This window comes from Pyxicephalus adspersus, chromosome Z, assembly GCF_032062135.1.
Source record: "Pyxicephalus adspersus chromosome Z, UCB_Pads_2.0, whole genome shotgun sequence".
NCBI lineage: Eukaryota > Metazoa > Chordata > Amphibia > Anura > Pyxicephalidae > Pyxicephalus > Pyxicephalus adspersus.
The window spans coordinates 22,861,964-22,882,563 of NC_092871.1; the positions used below are offsets into that span (position 1 = coordinate 22,861,964).

The 20,600-nt window shown below is 35.4% G+C and overlaps 1 protein-coding gene across 1 annotated transcript; it reads left to right on the forward strand.

Moving 5' to 3' along the window:
- Positions 1–634: 634 nt before the first annotated feature.
- Positions 635–19,382, forward strand: SPRY3 (sprouty RTK signaling antagonist 3). The gene is made up of 2 exons (XM_072429629.1): positions 635–1,041; positions 11,570–19,382. Exon 2 carries the CDS (start codon positions 11,661–11,663, stop codon positions 12,531–12,533), a length of 873 nt encoding a protein of 290 aa, XP_072285730.1. The 5' UTR covers positions 635–1,041; positions 11,570–11,660; the 3' UTR covers positions 12,534–19,382.
- The last annotated feature ends 1,218 nt before the right edge of the window (positions 19,383–20,600 follow it).

A 20,600-nucleotide genomic window follows, 5' to 3' on the forward strand; every position in this document is an offset into this window, starting at 1 on the left:
GAGAGAGAGAGGGAGAGAGAGAGAGAGAAGGAGGGAGAGGGAGAGAGAGAGAGAGAGGAAAGAAAGAAAGAAAGAAAGAAAGAAAGAAAGAAAGAAAGAAAGAAAGAAAGAAAGAAAGAAAGAAAGAAAGAAAAAGAAAGAAAGCTAAATAAATACAGAAAATGAGAGAGAGGAGTGATAAACCTAGACTGGGAAGTAGAGAGGAAGAAAAAGAAAAGAAAAAAGGAGAGAAATGAAAATCAGAGGGAGGTGTAGAAAAGAAGAAAAAGGAAGGAGGAAAAAAGACATGGGAAGATATGTAATTAAATACAGAAAAAGAGAGAGAAAGGAGTGATAAATCTAGACTGTGAAGAAGTAGATAGAAAGAAAAATAAAGGAAGAAAAGAAAAAAGGAAGTTAGGACAGAAGTAAATAAGAAAAAAATAAAAGAGGATGCTGTACCCATGCAATTAGTCATTATTTAAAGTAAATGATATCAGATTTCTATGTCCAGTGATTTGTGCAGTGTTTTTGCTATAGTGATGGAGCTATATAACAATGATATAATAATGATAGAATGGGAAGCACACATCCAGTGACCCCCCCATCCTGATCCCTCCTCTCTCCTCCCCCTTAACTCATTCACAAGATATCTGACAATATCCGCATTCACAAAAGCCAGTGACAGCGATCAGCAGCAGGCGGAGTGTGCAGGGATCGCACAGGCGGCTATACATGTCTGCAGAGGTCGGATACACCTTGATCTAAGCCATATAAATGCGGATTTATCGCACAGACACTATGCACCTACAACCCTGCTACACATTGCATCTGTCTGCTATAGCATTGCTGGAGTTCTGAGGCTGCCATTGTCGGTGACCCCAGTGTGGGGTGTTTGGGGACACACCTTGACATCAGAAGCCCCTGCCAAGAGGAGTATTCATTGAGACTTTCCTTATAGCTAGGATGCATACAAAGGGCAAGACTGAGGAGCAGTAACTACCTGGATCTGGGTGGAGATTAAATACTTGCCTAGCACCATGGATCTAAATATACACATAGGTAATCTGCATACATATTATGTATTTCTCTTTGTAATATTATTTTGGGTAATGCAGGAACCTCATCAACCTATCCAAATTTATTTCCAAAATGTGTAAATTGATTTGCTCTTTGCACATCCCAGCTGTTGCTGGTACTGCTTGTTGTATTTGCAATTCACATGCACTTGCCTTTCCTAAATGTGCAGTAATGCATAGCAACAACCAATCAGAAACTGGCTATCATCTTTCTACCTAATATAAACCAAAGAACATGAAATGTGATTGGTCGCTTTAGCCTAAAGGACTCTGCATGATGATTGCTCTTTGCATTGTTTGATTAATGAATCTCTGGCTTGATTATTCTTGATTCTAATTTCTTACATAAATCAGGTGAGGTTAGGATAAAATAGCTGGAGTATCTGTAGCTGTGCAGTTCTATTTTCATCCTAGGTTGCTTGGTGCATTTGCTATGGGAAAAATGAAAATTGATCTCAGGAAATGCAGTGGACATCAATCCTTCCATTACAGATAACAGAACATTAGTCTATAGAAGGGATATGGAGAAAAAATAAATATGCAGCTCTGATTCTTAGCAATGCCATATTGGATATAAACCACACTATAAACATTTAATGAGGCAATGTACAACTATGTTAAGACTTTTACAAGAAAGCGTAGACAGTATGTTATAATATGGGATCAGTTGGTGCCTCCATGGTCGATGACATATGGCTTAATTCTAATGTAGGATAAACAGCATCTGTATTGTAGAACAAGCATCATGACAGCAGGCCTGAATCCCCTCCGACAATATATTAGAGGCAGATCCCATCATATAATATTACAATATTCACATATAACATTGGACTTTTTGCTTTTTTCCCTTATACCTATATCCATTACATTGCAATAGATTGTAACTCTCATTTACAATACAACAACCGTAACCACTCCTTATTTAGTATGATGCAGCAATGTAGAGGCATGTATTGAAATTGTGCTGTACACAACTAATAAAGCAACAAATATCACAATATTTACAAATATTAGACAACTTTTATGTTCTGTTTATGCAGTTTTATAGTTTGTTTGTATATATACATTTTGTTTTTGCAGAAGAAAAAAGGTGGGGACAATTCATAATATGCCTAGTGTGAATAAATGTTACAATTCTATACTAATGATCAGGAAAATAATATTTTCAAGGTTAATGGATTATAGTAATGAATTGGTGTGTGTAATGAATGGATAGGAAGACAAAAATACAATGATAAAAAGTAGTTTAGTAGTTTATAAAATGATAAAAAGTAGTTTAGTTAGATCAGTGTAGTGCTAATCACTGAACATCATCTCATGCAAATATTCAGATTGTCTTTATATCCTATAGCTTCTGATTTTAAACCTACATGAATGAAGAGGGAGTTGACATAGTCACTCATGCAGCAGACAAATGCTGATCTTTATTCATGGGTCCTTGTAACCTTGGCTAAATCACTTTGCTTCATCCATTAATATGGAACAGCAAGTTCTTGTGCCATAGAAACAATTAAAACGGTCCGTTGACAAAATACAAATGTTCTATTCATATTTAGGGTACTGAAGAATTTATTTTTGTTTCATGGCACATGACAGTATCATTTTACAATAATTGTATAAATTATTTTACCATCAACTGTGTGGTGTGTGGACCTACCTTAAAGATCTATTTAAATTGTACTGCAAACTGATGAATCTGTAGAGAATGTATATTAGATGTGTATGACCATGATTAGGATTCTATATAAGTAATGAGGGGTAGATTTTTAAAACTCAATCAAATATGTACAAGAGTGATACCAATGTTTAGTCAACGGCATGGCATGCCAGCCATTATTATTATTATTATTTATAAACAGGATTTATATAGCGCCAACATATTACGCAGCGCTGTACATTAAAGGGGGTTGCAAATGACAAACGAACACAGACAGTGATACAGGAGAGGACCCTGCCCCGAAGAGCTTACAATCTAGGAGGTGGGGGAATAAATAGGAGGGGAGACATCATTTTACGAACAATTATTCCAGTGTTTCTTGCAGTTTGGAGACATCATCTTTATTGGGGATCCCATCTACTAATCACATTAAGCTAAATGCTTCTGTAGGTTTGGAATTTGGTGTTTTACATTTCAGATTGCAGCTAAGTTGGGGGTTTAGCTGGGTCGGGGGGGGGAGGGGGGTATGGATTCCTTTTGTCATGGAGGGACAGTTTTGGGGTACCCCTTTCTTAAATAAAGAGGAAATTACAGTTTTTATGGTGGCACTGAAATTGATTACAAATTGGGGTTAAACCCACAAGGTAAAGACCATGGGCAGAATTTTTTGAAATTTATTAAAGGCCAGAGCCTATGGTGGGAAAATTTTAAGGTATTACAGACAGCTTTTTTATATTTTTCACCTGTAAGTGCTTGGAGGAAGAAAATTATTAGAATTTACAATTCTCTTAATGTTATTTTATATCATCATCATTATTATTATTTATGTGTCTTCAAAGATTTGTGGTCATTGAAGGCTGCAGAGTAATAGCTGTCCGAAAAAATCCTTGTAAAAAAATCCAATTGCCTGGATGTAAAACTGATCTTTTGGTGTCAATAGTTTTATGCTCCTACCTGAACAAGCATGGAAATAACTGTTCTCAATTAGCTGGACATCTGAGCTGCATACTCTTTTTGATCAGTGATTTGTTTTAAGTATTAAAGGCAAAGGATCAGAACACCAACCAAGCAAGATGTATTTTTAGAATTGTGTCAGAAATGGAAGTTTATGTTTTAGGTGCAGTTTAAGTTCATAAAAGCTATAAACTTTTGCCACCAAATGTATAGGTAGCTTTTTTTTGAGTAGCATGATTTTAACAACAGACTAAAACTGGCAGCAATGGCATGTAGGCGTCAATTTCCAAATCAAGCATGGGAGGCCAGAAAGAACACCATTGTAACACTATAGGTTGTCTGATAGACTTTTACTTTTTTCACCAGGTATCCTTACTAGTACATACTTCATGTCCTAGAGTGAAAATATTAACTTGATCTGTGGGGGACCAGGATTGTTTACCTGGAACAGGAGGTGTTTCTGGAAAATCTTCTTTCCTCAATTCCAATGTGTTGTACAGTCCACAGATAGGCTGAAAAACAACTAACTGATAAAAGTTAGAGAGATCAGCAGTGACTGTTTTATTTTACAGGATGCCTCTGCGCAAAGGCAAAGTTTTTAGGTGATTTAAATCTGAAGGATATACATAAATCACAACAGAATTAAAGTATGAATAAAAACAGCACTTATATTTAGACAATCCTTACTCATCAAGGGTTCAGCTTTAATCACAAAACAACACAGAAAGTAAGAGTAAGAGTTGGCAAATTATATGTAAAACCAAAATAATTATTTCATTTATTTTCATTTCAATTTCATTTCAATTATTTTCATATTTTATTTTCATTTTTAGATTACTATATAGTAGTATAGAATAGGAGTATAGAATAGTTAACTTTTTTTTCTGTATTACATTGGAATACTTTCCCTTCACTTCCTGCCCCAGAGACACAACAGGAAAAAAAGTATTACCTCTCCAAAAATGAAGGCAAAAACCCTTTTGGACAATTGTCATCTGAGCATGTGTTCCCATTGGAAGTATTCTCCTTAAATCTGGTTACTGTTACAGATGTAAAATTTTGGACTTTCCATCACTTTAGAAAGGGGAAAATACAAAGGGTAAACTCTCCTCCCATACTTCCGTAGAAAAGAATACTTTTGGTTTTACATACACTTTTTACTGTATTACCCTTCACATGCAACACTCTCACTTTTAGTCCTGTAAAAATACAATTTTAACATAGGAAGCTTTTTTAACTGAAGATCTTGAATAACAGGAATTCTTAAATTTTGCCAATTTAAATGTTGAAAGTGGAAAGGGATGTTAACCCTACAGGGCCAGTTGTTTGCTAACTCATTTGATGATATTTAAATAAGTGGTATTTCACCACCCACTACCTGCCCATGTCAGGCCACCTGTCACATGTGGTTTTCCCTAATGTTACGTCACCCCAATCACTTCCTGCCTATTATTGCTCACCACCTAATGGTGACAATCAAGTATGTGTGTATAAGCAGCTGCATCATCCACGTCTCAGCAATGAGAGCAAATTTCTTAGGTGCCTCTTGATAATTGATTTTATTAGTGGTTGGTATAATCGTATGAACGCTTACACTAAAGGCCCTTTATGGCCAAACTTGCTACAGAGAATAGTAAGGATAGAGAAGAATAAACACGTGATTACCAAATATCAGGACAATCGGGTATAGGCAGATGTTAAGTTACAAATTTCGAATTATTATTTTTTATTTGTCTATATTTATTCTATTTCTCAACATGCATAATATCACTTAGAACCACAAGTCACAATAAAGCCAGTCATTTTTTTTATCATTGGTCTGTATGAATATAAGAACTTAATTCTCATTACAATGGTTGTGTAAATCATTAAGTAGAAATTCAACCGTTTACTAGATACAAGTAAGATAAGACATCAGTAGTAAGATAACAGATATTTATATTTTCTAACCTCCTTTTATGTTTTTTTCTGTACTGAAGCCTAGACTAATACTGTAGACCAGTGGTCGCCAACCAGTGGTCCATGGTCCACAAGACAATTTTGGTGGTCCACAGAAAAATGTGGACACTATTTGCAATTTTTATGTTTTTTTAATACTAAAACAAAAGTAATATTCTATAAATTCTTATATTCTGAATGACAATTTTTGCCTTTATATTGCACTAAATTCACAAACTAAAACAGAGACAAAAAAACAAGGGAGGTGCAGAGTGACGTCAGTGTGGTCTTAAGTTGTATGAGGCAACCGCTGCCGAGCCGTACACTTCAGTATTGTTTCCACCATTACAACAGTCACCCCACTCCGCCAATACCGATTCTCATCCAATTGTTTTATTTTATGTGTTTATATCTCAGATGCTGTTTTAGGTAAGTATGACCTTTAATAGCATCAAATAGTTTGACTTTCATAACTATCAATTCTTGTTTGGTCTTAGATTCAAATTAAATAAACCCATAATGAGTGAGAAAAAGCAAACAAATATTTTGTATTTTGTATCCGATTTTAGTATAGTGTAATAAGTAGAAACATGCATTTCAATTGGCTGTAATGTATTTTGCAGGGTCTTAAATAGTAAGCTCAGATATGCTGCTGCCATGACACAGTAACTAAATAGAGCAATTTTATTATAAGGATGTAGAATAAATGTATACGTAATGTATACATAATTTTTTTTGTCCAAATTTGACTAATTTTTTGGCTTTGTTAAAGTTGTAAGAATGTCTGTATCATTCACTTTCTCTCATGGTCACAAGGATTTGAAGCATAAGGAATCATAGGAATCCATTTTAATATAGACAGACCGCAACAATAATACTTTGGCAAGATCTTGGTATTTAATGACGCCTGCTCATGAAATCCCAAAATACACAAAAGACATTTAGGCACTTTGAGCAGAGATTGCTGTTCTAGTGCACATTAGCTGATCCTCCACATCAGAGATCCCTAATGCCCGGTCCATGGCCCACTAGGCTGTCTGACAGGTGGGCCGTGGCTCTGGCCGGTGCACCACGCAACGGGGTCAGGATAAGGACGTAGCTTGGGCGCATCCGCCAGAGCCAAGGATCTCGTCTCCGGTACGCAAAACAGGCTTAGACCTGCGATGGGAGAGTGGACGGGCTCTGGCATCAGGACGTAACTTCAGGAAGTTTTTTCCCCTTTGAGTGACACGCAGCTCCCCGCGCATGTGCGGTCCTGAGTCCATGCCTTTTGTGGTCTGTGAGCCCCAAAAGGTTGGGGACCACTGCTGTACATCAGACACTCAAAACAACTTGGGTTTGCTGCCTATCCTGCATTATGATTATTGAGATCAATGGGAACCACGCTGTACCCTTGTCCACTCCTACCAGCATCATCAAGTCAAACATATGAACATGTAGAAAGGCAACTATAGGTATACAGAATATATTTTGTTCCTGATTCAGACCTGATCACCTCTGATGATGTTTGTGTGAAGCGGCAATAAAGTGGTTGTGTAGAACTGTTAGAACCAACAATATGGTCCCCAAAACAAAATGACTCAAAGGGCTTTTTTATAAAACATAGTTACTGCCATTGAAACACATTCGGCCTGATTTATTAAATTTAAGGCTGGAGAGGATACACTTCATCAGTGAAGCTGGGAGATCCAGCAAACCTGGAATGGATTTTTTTGACGTCATTTGCTAATTGCCAGCAAATGTTTAATCCTGGACCAGAGCCATTCCGGGTTTGATGGATCACCCAGCTTCTCTGATGAAGTGTATCCTCTCCAGCCTTAAATTTAATAAATCAGACCCATGGACTGGAAGATTTCCACAAGGGAATGGTGATGAAGTCTACCAACAGACAATGGTAGAGATTTAGGTGCATGTATGGACTTTTTATGCTTATTTTTATTTATTTATTTTTTACAATTTAGTTGTGTTATGAGTTATTTGTCTTCATTTGTATTAGTAATATTATATGTGGTCATATACTATTAGTGTAGTGCTTTATGTTCTTCAATCCCCTTTGTTTGCTGAGCTAGGCATAGTTTGAATAGTTCATTGCTTTTAAGTATAATCTGAGTATACATCTTCGGTGAAAGCTTATGTAGTATATGTTTAAATATTTATTTGCATAACACATGCAATAAAATACAGAAAACAACTTTTTTTCCAATTAAGTCAGATTTTATGGTTTTGATGATTTTCCTAAGTTGGCTATATTTGTGGTTTAGTCAGATTGATGTTTTACTTGAGGTGAGTAGGTGTCAGTTATTTCCAGTTACTCTTCCTTTCCACTACTCTTCATTTAAACTGTTCTGCATCAACGTGTTCATTTCATCTTCTCTCATCGCTGGGTGCAAAGTGCTGCTCTTAGGAACATATCTGTTGTGTAAACTTATAGGATGTAGTGACAGAAAAGAGATTAGAATCAATGACCTCTCTGACATTGGAATCATGCTAGTAGGCAAATCTGAGTCATTACCACAGACTGATGGGTTGTTCTAGAATCAAAAAAACACAATGGAGCCTATTTATGAAAACTGCAGCAAAGGAAAAATATAAGTTCTGTCCATGGAAGCCAATCATAGGGCTAACTTACCAAATAAATAGTTTTTGCACTAGCTTGTGTTAAATTCCAAGGTCAGATGCAAGGAATTTAGAAAAAGGAAACTTACCCTAAATGTTATATTATAACGTGAAATGAACAAAGTGGAAATTAATCTTTAACTACAGCCTATCAAATCTGATTGGTGGGTGTTCTGTAATGTCATTTGTTCGTCAAGGTAACTTCACTACTTCCATAAAAATAATTAAAAATAAAGTTAATGACATTGGTTAGAGCAATAATAAGCACATTCTTTATTAATTACTTTTATAGAAAGAAAAAAAACTGATTTTATAAAGATCCTCTTCCAAAACAATTGTTAAAAGTTAACTTTTATTTTTTGTTATATTTTAGCAGAGCTTGCATGGAGTCATGGGAGATTCATGACCCAGTACCAACATCAAGAATAATTCATTAATTCAATTATTCCAAAGAACTGTTGTGCTTAAATTGTATTCAGTGTAGTCACAGTAGTTTCTAGACTAAGACAAGGACAAAACCTTGAATAAGTTCCCCATTTTTATTCCTTACAAAAACCAAAAAGGACCTTTAAGGCACCTTTTCAATCAAACACATATATTTAATATATTTCACAAAACTAAAATATTAGAAAATTCAAACATAGTCATACATGTACAATGCCTTCTCAGTCTCAACTTTGAGGCGTTTCACAAAATCTGCTTCCTTAGGAATTGCGGGACTGATTTCAAAGTTGAACTTCAATAACAACAATATTTACAATTTGTTTTAGAACTGGAGAGAGAGCAGAAAGGGGCAACTAAATTAAAAGGAACACGAAAGTTCTCTGAAATTGGGCTTTAAAAGCAAAGTTGAGAGATATATGGGGGCTGCCTTAGTGCTCTCACATTCTGGAAATGCTATTTGTTTGGGGGTTATTCTAATATAAATGATTGAATCCATACGGTGTCACTAACCCAGAGCAAGGATTCATTTAAGGAGTTCTGACTTTATTTGTTTTCATACTTATTCAGGGTCAATGACTTAAAAAGTATAAAGACTAGAAGCCAAGGACTATGGTATATATATATATATTATATATATATATATATATAAATATATACAGGTGGCACCCGACATATGGACAACTCCTAGATACAAACGGAGCTACCCTGCTTGTTCATGTACAGGACATCGGCCCATTGAGAGGGAGGGGGGCAGTTTGCATGACTTTTACTTTTATAAGTTACCAGAAGGAGGTGAAAGTAAATCATCTTCTTTTTGCATATCAAAGCACAGCTTGCTTTAGAAGGTAATAAATGTCTAAGCTCCATTAGGTTTTTTTTTTTTGCTTTGTTTGTAAATAACTCACAGTGAGGATTTTATACAGTAACTGACACCACGCTGCCTAATAATATGTTGAGACAACCTCTCCTAATTGCATTCATTAAAATAATGTACGTGTTCCAACTTACATACAAATTCAACTTAAGGACAAACCTACAGTCCCTATCTTGTATGTAACCCGGGGACTACCTGTGTATATATATATATATATATATATATATATATATATATATAAATATATTCATATACACACCTTATAATATTTATTATATTATAAACATTATAATCCTTTTTAGGGATGTATTTTTCCAATTAAAAAATACTATGAACAGTATCCTAAAAATTCATATTACAGAACAACCCATTTAACCCTTAGAATAAATCTGTTGAGATATATTTTGTTGGAAACAGAAGACAAAAGTATATCTAGAGATTGCAAAATGAATGTTATATCTGGAGGGAAAACTAGGGACATATGTCTTTTTTTTTTTACCAGTGAAATTGCTTGTGATGCATCCTTTTAGAATCTGATGGATTTGAAAAATATATCATATTCATTAAGATATGCAGACAAGATTATTCAACCTGTGCATTAGACAGCATGGTGTAAATGGTAGTATGACACTTCACTTTCTCCACTAGTGTCTCCTGGAGGAATCTCTAGGGAGCGATGCCTGGAAAAGCAATTACAGGCAGGATAATAAGAAATAAAGTGGTTTTCTCCAAGCAGACTGCAGTGTAGATAAGGTCATGTGTTTCCCTTGTGGTCGGAGTTAAGTTAAAACTTTCACTGAGTGCTTTTTAATACGCATTATATTCAGGGCTAGTATTAAAAAAATATTATGTAGCTGGAGGCTCATGGCACACAGCCCTCAGTGCCCTAATCTCTAGGTAAGCTATGTTTATCCACTGGGTACACATCTATTACACAAAATGTTACATAGTTTTTCAGGTTCTGTTATGGAGCCAAATATAGTCAAGAACCACATTCATGCTAAAAAAATGGTGAGCAACTGCATTCTACATAAACACCACAATTTCTATATGAATGCATGCAGATCACAAGAAAAGGGTTTCTTTTTCTTGCTTTGCCTAATAGCATATGCTGCATCCAAAGGAACAAGGTGCAACATAGAGCAGAGCCATTTAAATGCAAATTTGAGTTTTCATTTTGTTTAATTAAACTCAAAGGGTTTCTGCTGACCTGTGTTTGAGGTGCATTCCAAATGTATGTCAAATGAGGAAAAAACAGTGCAGGTACTGGTGTACATTCACCTAGAGAAAAAATTATGGGAAAACCAAACCTTTACACTTTTATAAACTTTTACTTTTATAAGTTACCAGAAGGAGGTGAAAGTAAATCGTCCAATGGGGACACCCACCTAATCCAGAAACAAGTAACAGGTAACTCTACTACTCAAGTCTTCCCTAATTTATCCGGAACAATTTAACCAGAACAATAGTTCCAATGATTCTGCTGAGGGAGCGAAAAGGTTGATTAATAGCTAAATTGTACATGGTATTTTTTTTATTGCACATTAGGAATTGAAAGAATGTTCAACTTCCACTAATTCTAAAATCCCTGCATTGACACCAACTTGCAGGAACACATTATGTACTAGTATTTGGTTCTGCAACAGACACATCTATTTGCTATTCATTCATAGGCTTATATCTGCTAGAACATTTTTCATTGTTATTTTAAACTGGACACTATACTCCAATGCTTTCTCCAAAAAGCAACAATTACTTAGAGTATATTGAAAGAAATGACCTGTAAATGTTTTAGTATGGATGCCTAGTTTCAAAGTAGTGTTGTAGCTGGGAAAACCAAGGATGTTCTTAATATATATATCTAATCTGAACCCCCTGCTGAAGAAGATGTGAATACAATAAAATGTTATAATGCAACATGGCATTATTATAAATAGGACCTATTGTACAAATGTGGCATATAATAAAACTATATTGTATACTCCCATCTATTTATTTTAATATAGAAATATTGTTTGTATTTTTTAGGAACTTCTGATGTACCTTGATAGAAGATACCCCTTGAACATATTATTATCCAAAGAGTGACTGTCATTACAAGGAAGGGAAAGGAAAGGTCATGGATATATCAACTGGAGACATCCAACAGGTTCTTTCCATAGACCAAATTCGTTCGATCAGAGCCAACAATGATTATGTGGAGCGACCTTCTGTATCGTTCATGCAAACTTGGTCTAATCCTTCACTTTCTCAACATGCTGCAAAGCAAGAGTGGTCTAATGACCACCTTGTGTCCTATAATCACCAGGATCTACATCGCAGCCAAAGCCATCAACATCAATCCCAACATCTTACTCACGATCTAAGTCATTCCAGTACAATAAGCTCAGTTTCTAGGAGTACCACAGCATCAGACCAGAGACTGCTAACTGGAATCACTCCATCAAATTCAGGGCATTCACTTATGAGGACACAGCCTAAGGATGGTGACCTGAAGCAAGACCAGTTTATTAAAGGAATAATGGAGAAGTCAGATAGATACATGGGCCACTTGTTCATCTGTGAGGAATGTGGGCGTTGTATTTGTGATGAATGCACACAAGTTCGGAAACTCCCTTCTTGTTGGATTTGTAATCAGCGCTTCTTGTGCTCAGCCAAAAATGTCATCGAATATGGAACTTGCCTTTGTTGTATCAAAGGCCTCTTCTACCACTGTTCTTCCGACGATGAGGACAACTGTGCTGACAACCCTTGCTCTTGCAGTCAGGGATCCTGCTGTGCTCGATGGGCAGTCATGAGCTTCCTTTCTTTCTTCATGCCTTGTCTATGCTGCTACCCTCCTCTTAAAGGTTGCCTGACACTCTGCCAGAAAGGCTATGACAAAGTGAAAAGACCAGGCTGTCGCTGTGAGAATCATACCAATACTGTCTGCAGGAAAATATCCTCCTCTAGTGGCACACCTTTCCCAAGGCCTTTTGACAAACCAGTATGACCTAAGAAGACCATCATGGATATGATCCTACTTCCTTCTCTCCTTTAGTACTTCCTGCTGTCCACTTTTTGGAAACACTTGGTGCCAGAGTCAACGAAAGCCTTACCAACACCCTATTAACAATTCAGGAATGTAAGAAATATTTTTAACAGAATGTAACTTGGGTGGAACAGTACATAGTTGCAGAAAGAAATATGGAACAAATAAACTTTCTAACGCTTTACACAGAAGACCATGTGACTTTTGGTTCTGTACTGATGGCAATGGTGGTTATCCAAAAGTGGCCTGAAGATATCTTTTGCCTGGACCCTTTTTACAAGTGAAACACTTTAAAAAATGAGACAACTGTCCATGTATCAAGAAAACCTGGCACATAGTGATATATTCCTTGGCTGTGTCAGCAGGGTTGAATTGAAAAAGGAACAATGATAATGAAGTATAAAACCCAAGATCAACTACTAAAGCTTATGATAAAAATGAAAATGCGTGCACTTTAATTTAGCAGACATAGCAATCACAAGAGGAACTGTACTTGAAAAACAGTATAAACAAGACATTGAAGGTAAATGGCAACATGAATCAAGCAGGGAAAAAGGAAAGAACATATTTAATGGATACTTGGATTAGAATTAACTCCTGATTAATCCACATCTAGCGTACATTTGATGCAATGGCAAGCTAGGGAGCCATATTTTATTTATTCTTTCAATTCAAGAAGGAAGCCTTTATCAAACTACTTTGTCACATATCAAGATATGATGTAAACCAAAGGAGATATATTTTGCATGGATAGGTTATGTTTCTATTCTTTCTTGGCCGTACCTCTGTAATATTTGTTTAGTTTTCAGCCGCTTTTTTAAGTGGCATTGTATGCTTTCATTTTAATATCCGCGGGGGATAATTTATCGAAATCTGTGCAAAACAGTGGATGTGCTGCCATTAACAACCAATGGGATGTCAGCTGTCATTATTTTTACTACAGGTTAGAAAATGAAAGCTGGCTTCTGACTGATTGTTCTGGGTCGCAGCATTTTATTTTAATAATTATACCCTCTGGGTTGTGGAAACCTCATGGGTACAGGCTTGCTGGTGTATAAGCTATAAAGTCCTAAATGGACAGATATACCACTTGAGTTGGGGAGGGGATATTTATAAATGAATGGAATAATGAATATTATTTTGAATTAACTGTGGGAGGAAAACTAAATAAAGAAATTTATCATTTTTATAGGTCTGTGAAAAGAAACTGCATTGGGAAAACCCAAAATTTAAGGTCTATAAATACCCAATAATTAAGTTTTATGTGAAATTAAAGAGAAAATGTTAGGACATAAATAAGGAAACTGTCAATGCTGACTTGTTTTTCAACTTGTAAGCTCTGAAGATATAATTTAAAACACAGGCTGTATAGATGACAAGACAACTAATAGGCACATACTTATTCTAAGTCAGAGGATTACTATAGGGGAATGTCTACCTTGGATCTTTCCCTTCAAAAACAACTCAGCAGTGATAACTGTCAAATATGTATCCTGACAGGTTCCCTTTTAAAGATGTAGAAAATCCATAGCATGGTCTGACTATTTATATTCTTGGGTTCACTTGTTAGGCAAAATGCAACATGAAACCTGATATAACCGTGAACAACCAGTCGTAAACAATTTTTCTTGCACTCACTGCTATATATATATATATAATACTAGGGGTTACTGGGGCACGTCCTTGCCCTTTTTGCTATTTAGGATCATTGCTGCCTATTTCAGATTGCAACCATGAAGGTATTGAGGCAATAATTTTCATGGAATGTACTATTTTTCTCTGTTTTTGAAAATTACTGAATCATAATAGTGGAGTAGTAAGGATACCCCCAATGGTTCCTGGGTCCCAACTAACAAAAATCACTTTTCAAAGATTGCATGGTTGGATCTCATGTAACGTATATGCCCTTTGAAATATAAGGTTATTTAATACTTTACTGGGACCTAAAAGTATAAAGTCTTGGTTGTAGGGGTGATAAAGTGCTTGGTGAGCAAGCTAGCCAGGTTCACAATGGGGATGCTCACAGTCTAATATAAATAAGATTATATACTCTTCTCTAAAGGTGCTTTTATCAACTAAATTGGTGCAAACAAAGAAACATGGGTTAGTTTAAAACAATGAAGCTTTACAAGGCAAGGTGCCACAAATAATGCACTGCAAATTGTAGGTCAAAAAGACCAACAGCTTTTAGAACATTTATAGAGCAAGCAATGACATTTTCCGAGGTTGTCATTCAATGGACTCTCTGGAAAACAAGTCATTTCTCGTGGTGTGAATGGTGCTGCTGTCTACAATGGACAAGGTTTTATTTCCAACAGATCTAAAATCTGAGGGAAAAACTGTCTCATGCTATATTCTGCTTCTTAACAACTCATGCAAGAAATGATATGAAATCTTCACATGCTGCAACACAAATTGGGAGATTTCTTCCCTCAGTTCCTTGTTGATCCTTCAATTGTAGGTTAAATGTAAAGACAAACTTTTTGCTTTGAACTTCACAAGTTCTTCCAACAACACCTAGATAATCTGAAACTGCAAACAGGTATGGGCACCAATGTGCTTTTGTTTTTCATCATAATTTTGGAGTATTTAAAGCCACTTGACCCATTGGTGTTCCAGGTATTAAAACTCATTATTTTCCATTATCAATGGGTTTCTGCCTGTTTGCAATTACATCAGTATTCAGGTGTAAATAGGAAGGACATGTATCTACCAGTTGTCTGGGTATCATTTTTGACCAATGACATGGGGAAGTCAGATGTAGTCTGCTTGACAAAGGTATTTCATCAAAATACACTAGCACATTATAAACAGAATGTGAGATATGCCCCTTGCACTCTCTAAAGTAAATATTAGTTAATAAGGACTGATAGGAAGTCAACTAATACTTAGTAAAACTGTAGGGTAGATTGAGGATATGTAGATACATGACCTCTAAATTACATCTATAAAAAAATTTACAGACTGTTCCAGATATAGGTAATCCCATATTTCCTATCGCCCCATACATTTTGGTCCAATGAATACTCTAAAGTTTTTAAAAAAGAAAAAAAACGTTAATTTTGGTAAATGACAATACTCATGGGTGCTTTCCAAATGCTGCCTTAGTGGCAGTTTACAGTATACATAATGTGTTAAGCTTTCTATTAAGAGAATTGCCCATGGCAAGTGTCCTGATTGTTTAATCTTTACACACTTACCTAAAACTGCTAACATGGTATGTTACAACTCAGTTGAGCATGAACCCTAAAACGTTTGGAAATCTAGGTTCCGGGTTCATTTTAATATATAGTACTTTATAGCAGTGGTCCCCAACCTTTTGCAGGTCGCAGACCACTAAATGCACGGACTCCGGACTGTGCATGTGCGGGGAACCGTGTTTATTTCAAAGGGGAAGAAACTTCCCCCAGAGTGATGTCATGATACCAGAACCTGTCCACTCTCCCATCGCAGGTCTGAGCTCCACTAGTGGGCTGCGGATCAGGAGTTGGGGACCTCTGCTTTATAGTATATATAGTACAAAGTACTATAGTACTTTGATTAAAAGTACAGTAAAAATATTTATAATTTAAAAAAAAAAATTGAAAACTGAGAAAAATGTATGTAAAAGAGAAATATTTTTGAGAAAGTATTAAAGTCATGAAAAATAGCAGCAAAAAGAAGTAATTTTTACCTAAAAATATCTTGGTAAATCAACATAGGACTTCCATGCTAATTGAAGTTTATTAAGCATGACAGAACATTAGAGAATGAAGAATAAAAGCACCAATAGTAAAGGAATACTTCTATGATAGATATAACTTCCTTTTCAATAAGATCCCACTTCTGACCTATTTTTAAGTTTTGTTTGAAATAAAAACTAATTGGAGTTGAATTACTAAAAATGTAATTCACTAAGCAATAATATCAATATAATTCACTTATATAATGCATGTGGTGAAAGTGAACTTTGCAAAGATTACCCTCTCACATGCAAAAATATATATAAAAAAAAACAATAATCAGTATTTTCATGTAATTGGATGAAGGCGGCAAAGCTTTACCTTGCTAAGCAAATGAAAATGAATTACCAGAGCGATAATTTGCTAAATATCTTAAATTCTTTTAGTAGGTCAACCCCAATGGTTTTCGTCATAATTTACCCTTACAACCTCTTAAGGTGTTCCCCTCACTTCAACACATTTAGTGCACTTCCACATTTCTTACATCTTGTATGCATTATTGATTTATTATCAAGAAAAACAGTACTTAGTACGTAGTAGTTTAAATTGGTTTTAATTTACATTAAAGTTTCTTGACTCTTTTAACATGGGGGAACATCTTAGGTCTTAAGGAACCCCTTCCATAATTACTTTATCCACATATCACAGTATGTTAGTGTGGTGGTCAGTGGGAAGAATTCCTATTACATTGCAGGCTATTGGAAAAACATCGGCCTTACAGATATCCAAAAAGATAATTGGTGTAACTGACCTGGAAGGCACAAACTGCTCATTGCTCAAGGAACCCCTAGCAACCTCTGAAGGAATCCTGGTTAAGAAACACTAATTTACATGATACATGATTAGTTGCGTTTGTGGTCAGTAAGAGAAATCAGCATGATATAATTAAAGTGGATATGCTATAAGCCAGTAAAAATAATATTACTTTAACAGGTTAGAAATACAAAGCAAACTTCATTTTTAATTGATTTTACATTTAAATCAAAACCAGTTTAATTTTGTGCAGTCTTTCCTCTCGCAGAGGGACAATGCTAAATGCCCTAAAGTGAATACATTTTAGTCTTGCCCCTCTGCTCCTTACTGCCAGTCAGGGTCTACTTTATAAATGAGCGTGCCCATAGGAAGTAGATAGTGGAACAAGACGATCTTCTGGATCTCTCCTATCAATTCCAAATGCACTTATAGGAGAAAATGTGCCAATAAAAATTTTTACCTAATGGTGAAAATGGTTAAGCACCTATTTAGTGCTCTAAATAGGTGCTTAACACCAAAAAGGATTTAGGCTCCTGCTATAAAAAAAGTTTTTTGTTTTAGGGTGTGGTCAAGACAGATCTACAGTGGGTGCAAAACTCCAGCAGACGTCAAACATGACCCATTTCATTAGGTACTAAACACTCTTGTTACCTTTCTAAATATGTATTTACCTGATATTAATCCATCCTTGTACTGGACTATGTCCTATGGAATTGGTCATCTTGGAGATTCTGCTCTAGGTTTCTTACAACTAGCATTTTCCCAAAATTGAAATATGAGTATTAGGTAGGAATACATTTAAAACAATGTTTCTTGACTTTCTTTGAATTAATATTTCCACAGCTCACAGTACATTAGAATTGCGATCGGTGAGAAGAAAGACCATTGAAAAGAATGTCACCCTTACAGATAACCAAAAAGATCATTTGTGCCACTTAAATTGGCCTGGAAGGCACAAATTACTTATTGTTCAAGGAACCCCTAGGAACACTAGAGTTATAAAGAACTTTGGTTGAGAAAAACTTGTTTAAAAGGTGATAGAGAGAACATGGATAACATTTTAAAAGCTAAACTCCAGAAATGGATGGACAGAAATACCGACCCTTTGGCAGGTGAAACAGCTCTCATATATGTATTGTATCTGTATATTCAGATGATTGACATGAGTTCAGCTTGATGGGTCGCCATTATATCCCATTTCAGGCTTTGTATACTAGACTTCTAGAATGTGAGAACTTATTTTGCCTCATAATAATAGAGAGATTATCCTACAGATGAAGACAGATATTTAGGTGATCCGTGTGCCTTTATTAAACTTTTCAAGAAGTGTACTTACCCACCTTTTAAGCACATTGTGTCACTCTAGTATATTTTTCATCACCTTGCTCATATACAGCCTATAAAGTAAATTCATAAAACTGATTTGTTATGTTTTTAGTAAATTAGTTTTGTCTGTGGTCATTATATACAGAATTGTATTACGTTGATATAAGCCATCAGCCCCCTAGTTTTGTTCTACACTCACTTCCAGTATGGTCTACTTACCATACCATGTTTTGCACTCTAGATAAATGTATGTCCTTCAGATATCAAACAGTATAACCTCATCTCAGGTTAGAAAGTCTAACTTACGGGTTAATTTATTCAAGTGACTTCAATGCAACTCTTTATTTTTCATACCTAATTTTGTAAATTGTGGTCTGAACCTAAAACAGTTACACTTTACTATTTTAAATTAGTTAATCATAAATATGCAAGCACCCCTCTCAATGTTTAAGATGATATTTCTATGGCCATAGGTGGAATAGCCATTTAGCATTTAAAAAAAAATCTTCAGCTTCTTAGGTAAAGCACTTTAAATAGCTTCATCTGCATGCAGCATTTTATCTGCTGAAGTGCTTGGGATCTGCAAAAACACAATATTTCCCATTAAATGTAATGGGCTTATTTATACAAAGGTTAATGTAAGCGACAGGCCTTTAAACATCTAATAGGATAAAAGGAAAAACTTGTTTAAATGTTCACCTTACCAACTGCTAATAACAAAACGTTGAGTCAGAGTTCTGAAAAATTATGGTGATGTTTAACTTTCATTTTTCTTTAATGTACAAGTGAACTAAAATCATTTATAGGCTTTAAGACATAATGTTATTAGAAAAATAATTTTCAATATTTCAAAATTTGAAGATTTCACCCCTAAGGATCCTGCTAGTAAGGTCCTCATTTAGCCACTGTTATAGAGGGGCTTCCGAAAGAGACTACACAACACATCGCCCCCATTAGTATCCCCTCCTTGAGACTTGCTATGCAGACATCTTCAGGGTAAATTTACAAAGGAAGAGTTTGCAAAGAATCAACAGCACGAAGATGCAACAAAGAATGGAAAAAATAAAAAACAGTGGTGTACAATACAGTAAATTACATTTACTTAAAAATGAAAAACTCTGAAAGCCATATTAAACGGTGCATTTTTAAATCTAGATAGAAAAAGACTTTTAAACTAAATATTTTTTTTTTTTTGTAAGAAATGAAAGATTATTCCTTTCAAAATCTGTGTGGTCAGATTAATAAAGTTTGGTTAATTGTTCATTAATATTTGCTGTTTATTAAACAGTTTTAATTTTACACGTACTTTTAAGTGTACATCAAGCTAAAAACTTTTTGCTAGTATTGGATAAAGTGGGAAGAATTAGAACTCCTGTTGGGTTTTTATAGTTATGCCAGGCTCTGTTGGAAAGGTTCACCCTTTCTTCCTTTCCTGCTGACAATGGGAAGAGAGAGTGACACTTTCCATTTTAGCCCCATAAAGTGGGTAAAAACCCAAAAGGACTTTATAACCCTCCAAATCTTTCCGTAACTTTACTTTAACTCTTTTCCGTTTGGCTTTACATACTTTCAACACTTGCTCAACTCAATTGCCATTCATCAGTGCTTAAGCTCTCTTCTACTGCAGCAAAGCTTCTTCAGGTCGTAGCAAACCCTCTTTTTTTCAATTACAAAAATGAAGGCTTCAACAAAAATTAGGAAATGTATTACGTCCTAATAGAACAATGAGGGATTGACTTTCAATAACTCAATCATTCTGCAAGCCTGTAGTAGGTTTATGCCTAATTTTGGAAGGCAGAACACACCTCTCTAACATAATGATAATCCCACCCAGCGCTTAGTTTCTCACAAATGTTAAATTACTTTTATTAGGCACTTTATTGTATGTTGTACCATTTTCTTATTTGTAAATGCATAATACTAATTGATAAATATGGGACCCAGTTTATTGTAATCAAACACTGTGAGATATTTTCATACCCTGTGCTGATCCCTATGTATAGAAACTAGAAGGGAGCTAGAGTGGAGATATTACAACCAGTCAAACTGGAGCTTTTTCCATAGTGCAGGTAATAGGATCAATGCACATTTTTGATTGGTTGTTGTGGGGAATACATCTACGTTTCGTGTCCTTTATTTAAACTATTAGCTTTTCGTCTTTAAAAGGAGATTTGGCTTTTAGTTGACATCAGTTTATTGGCTTTTTCTGCCTAGATTTGTTGAAGCA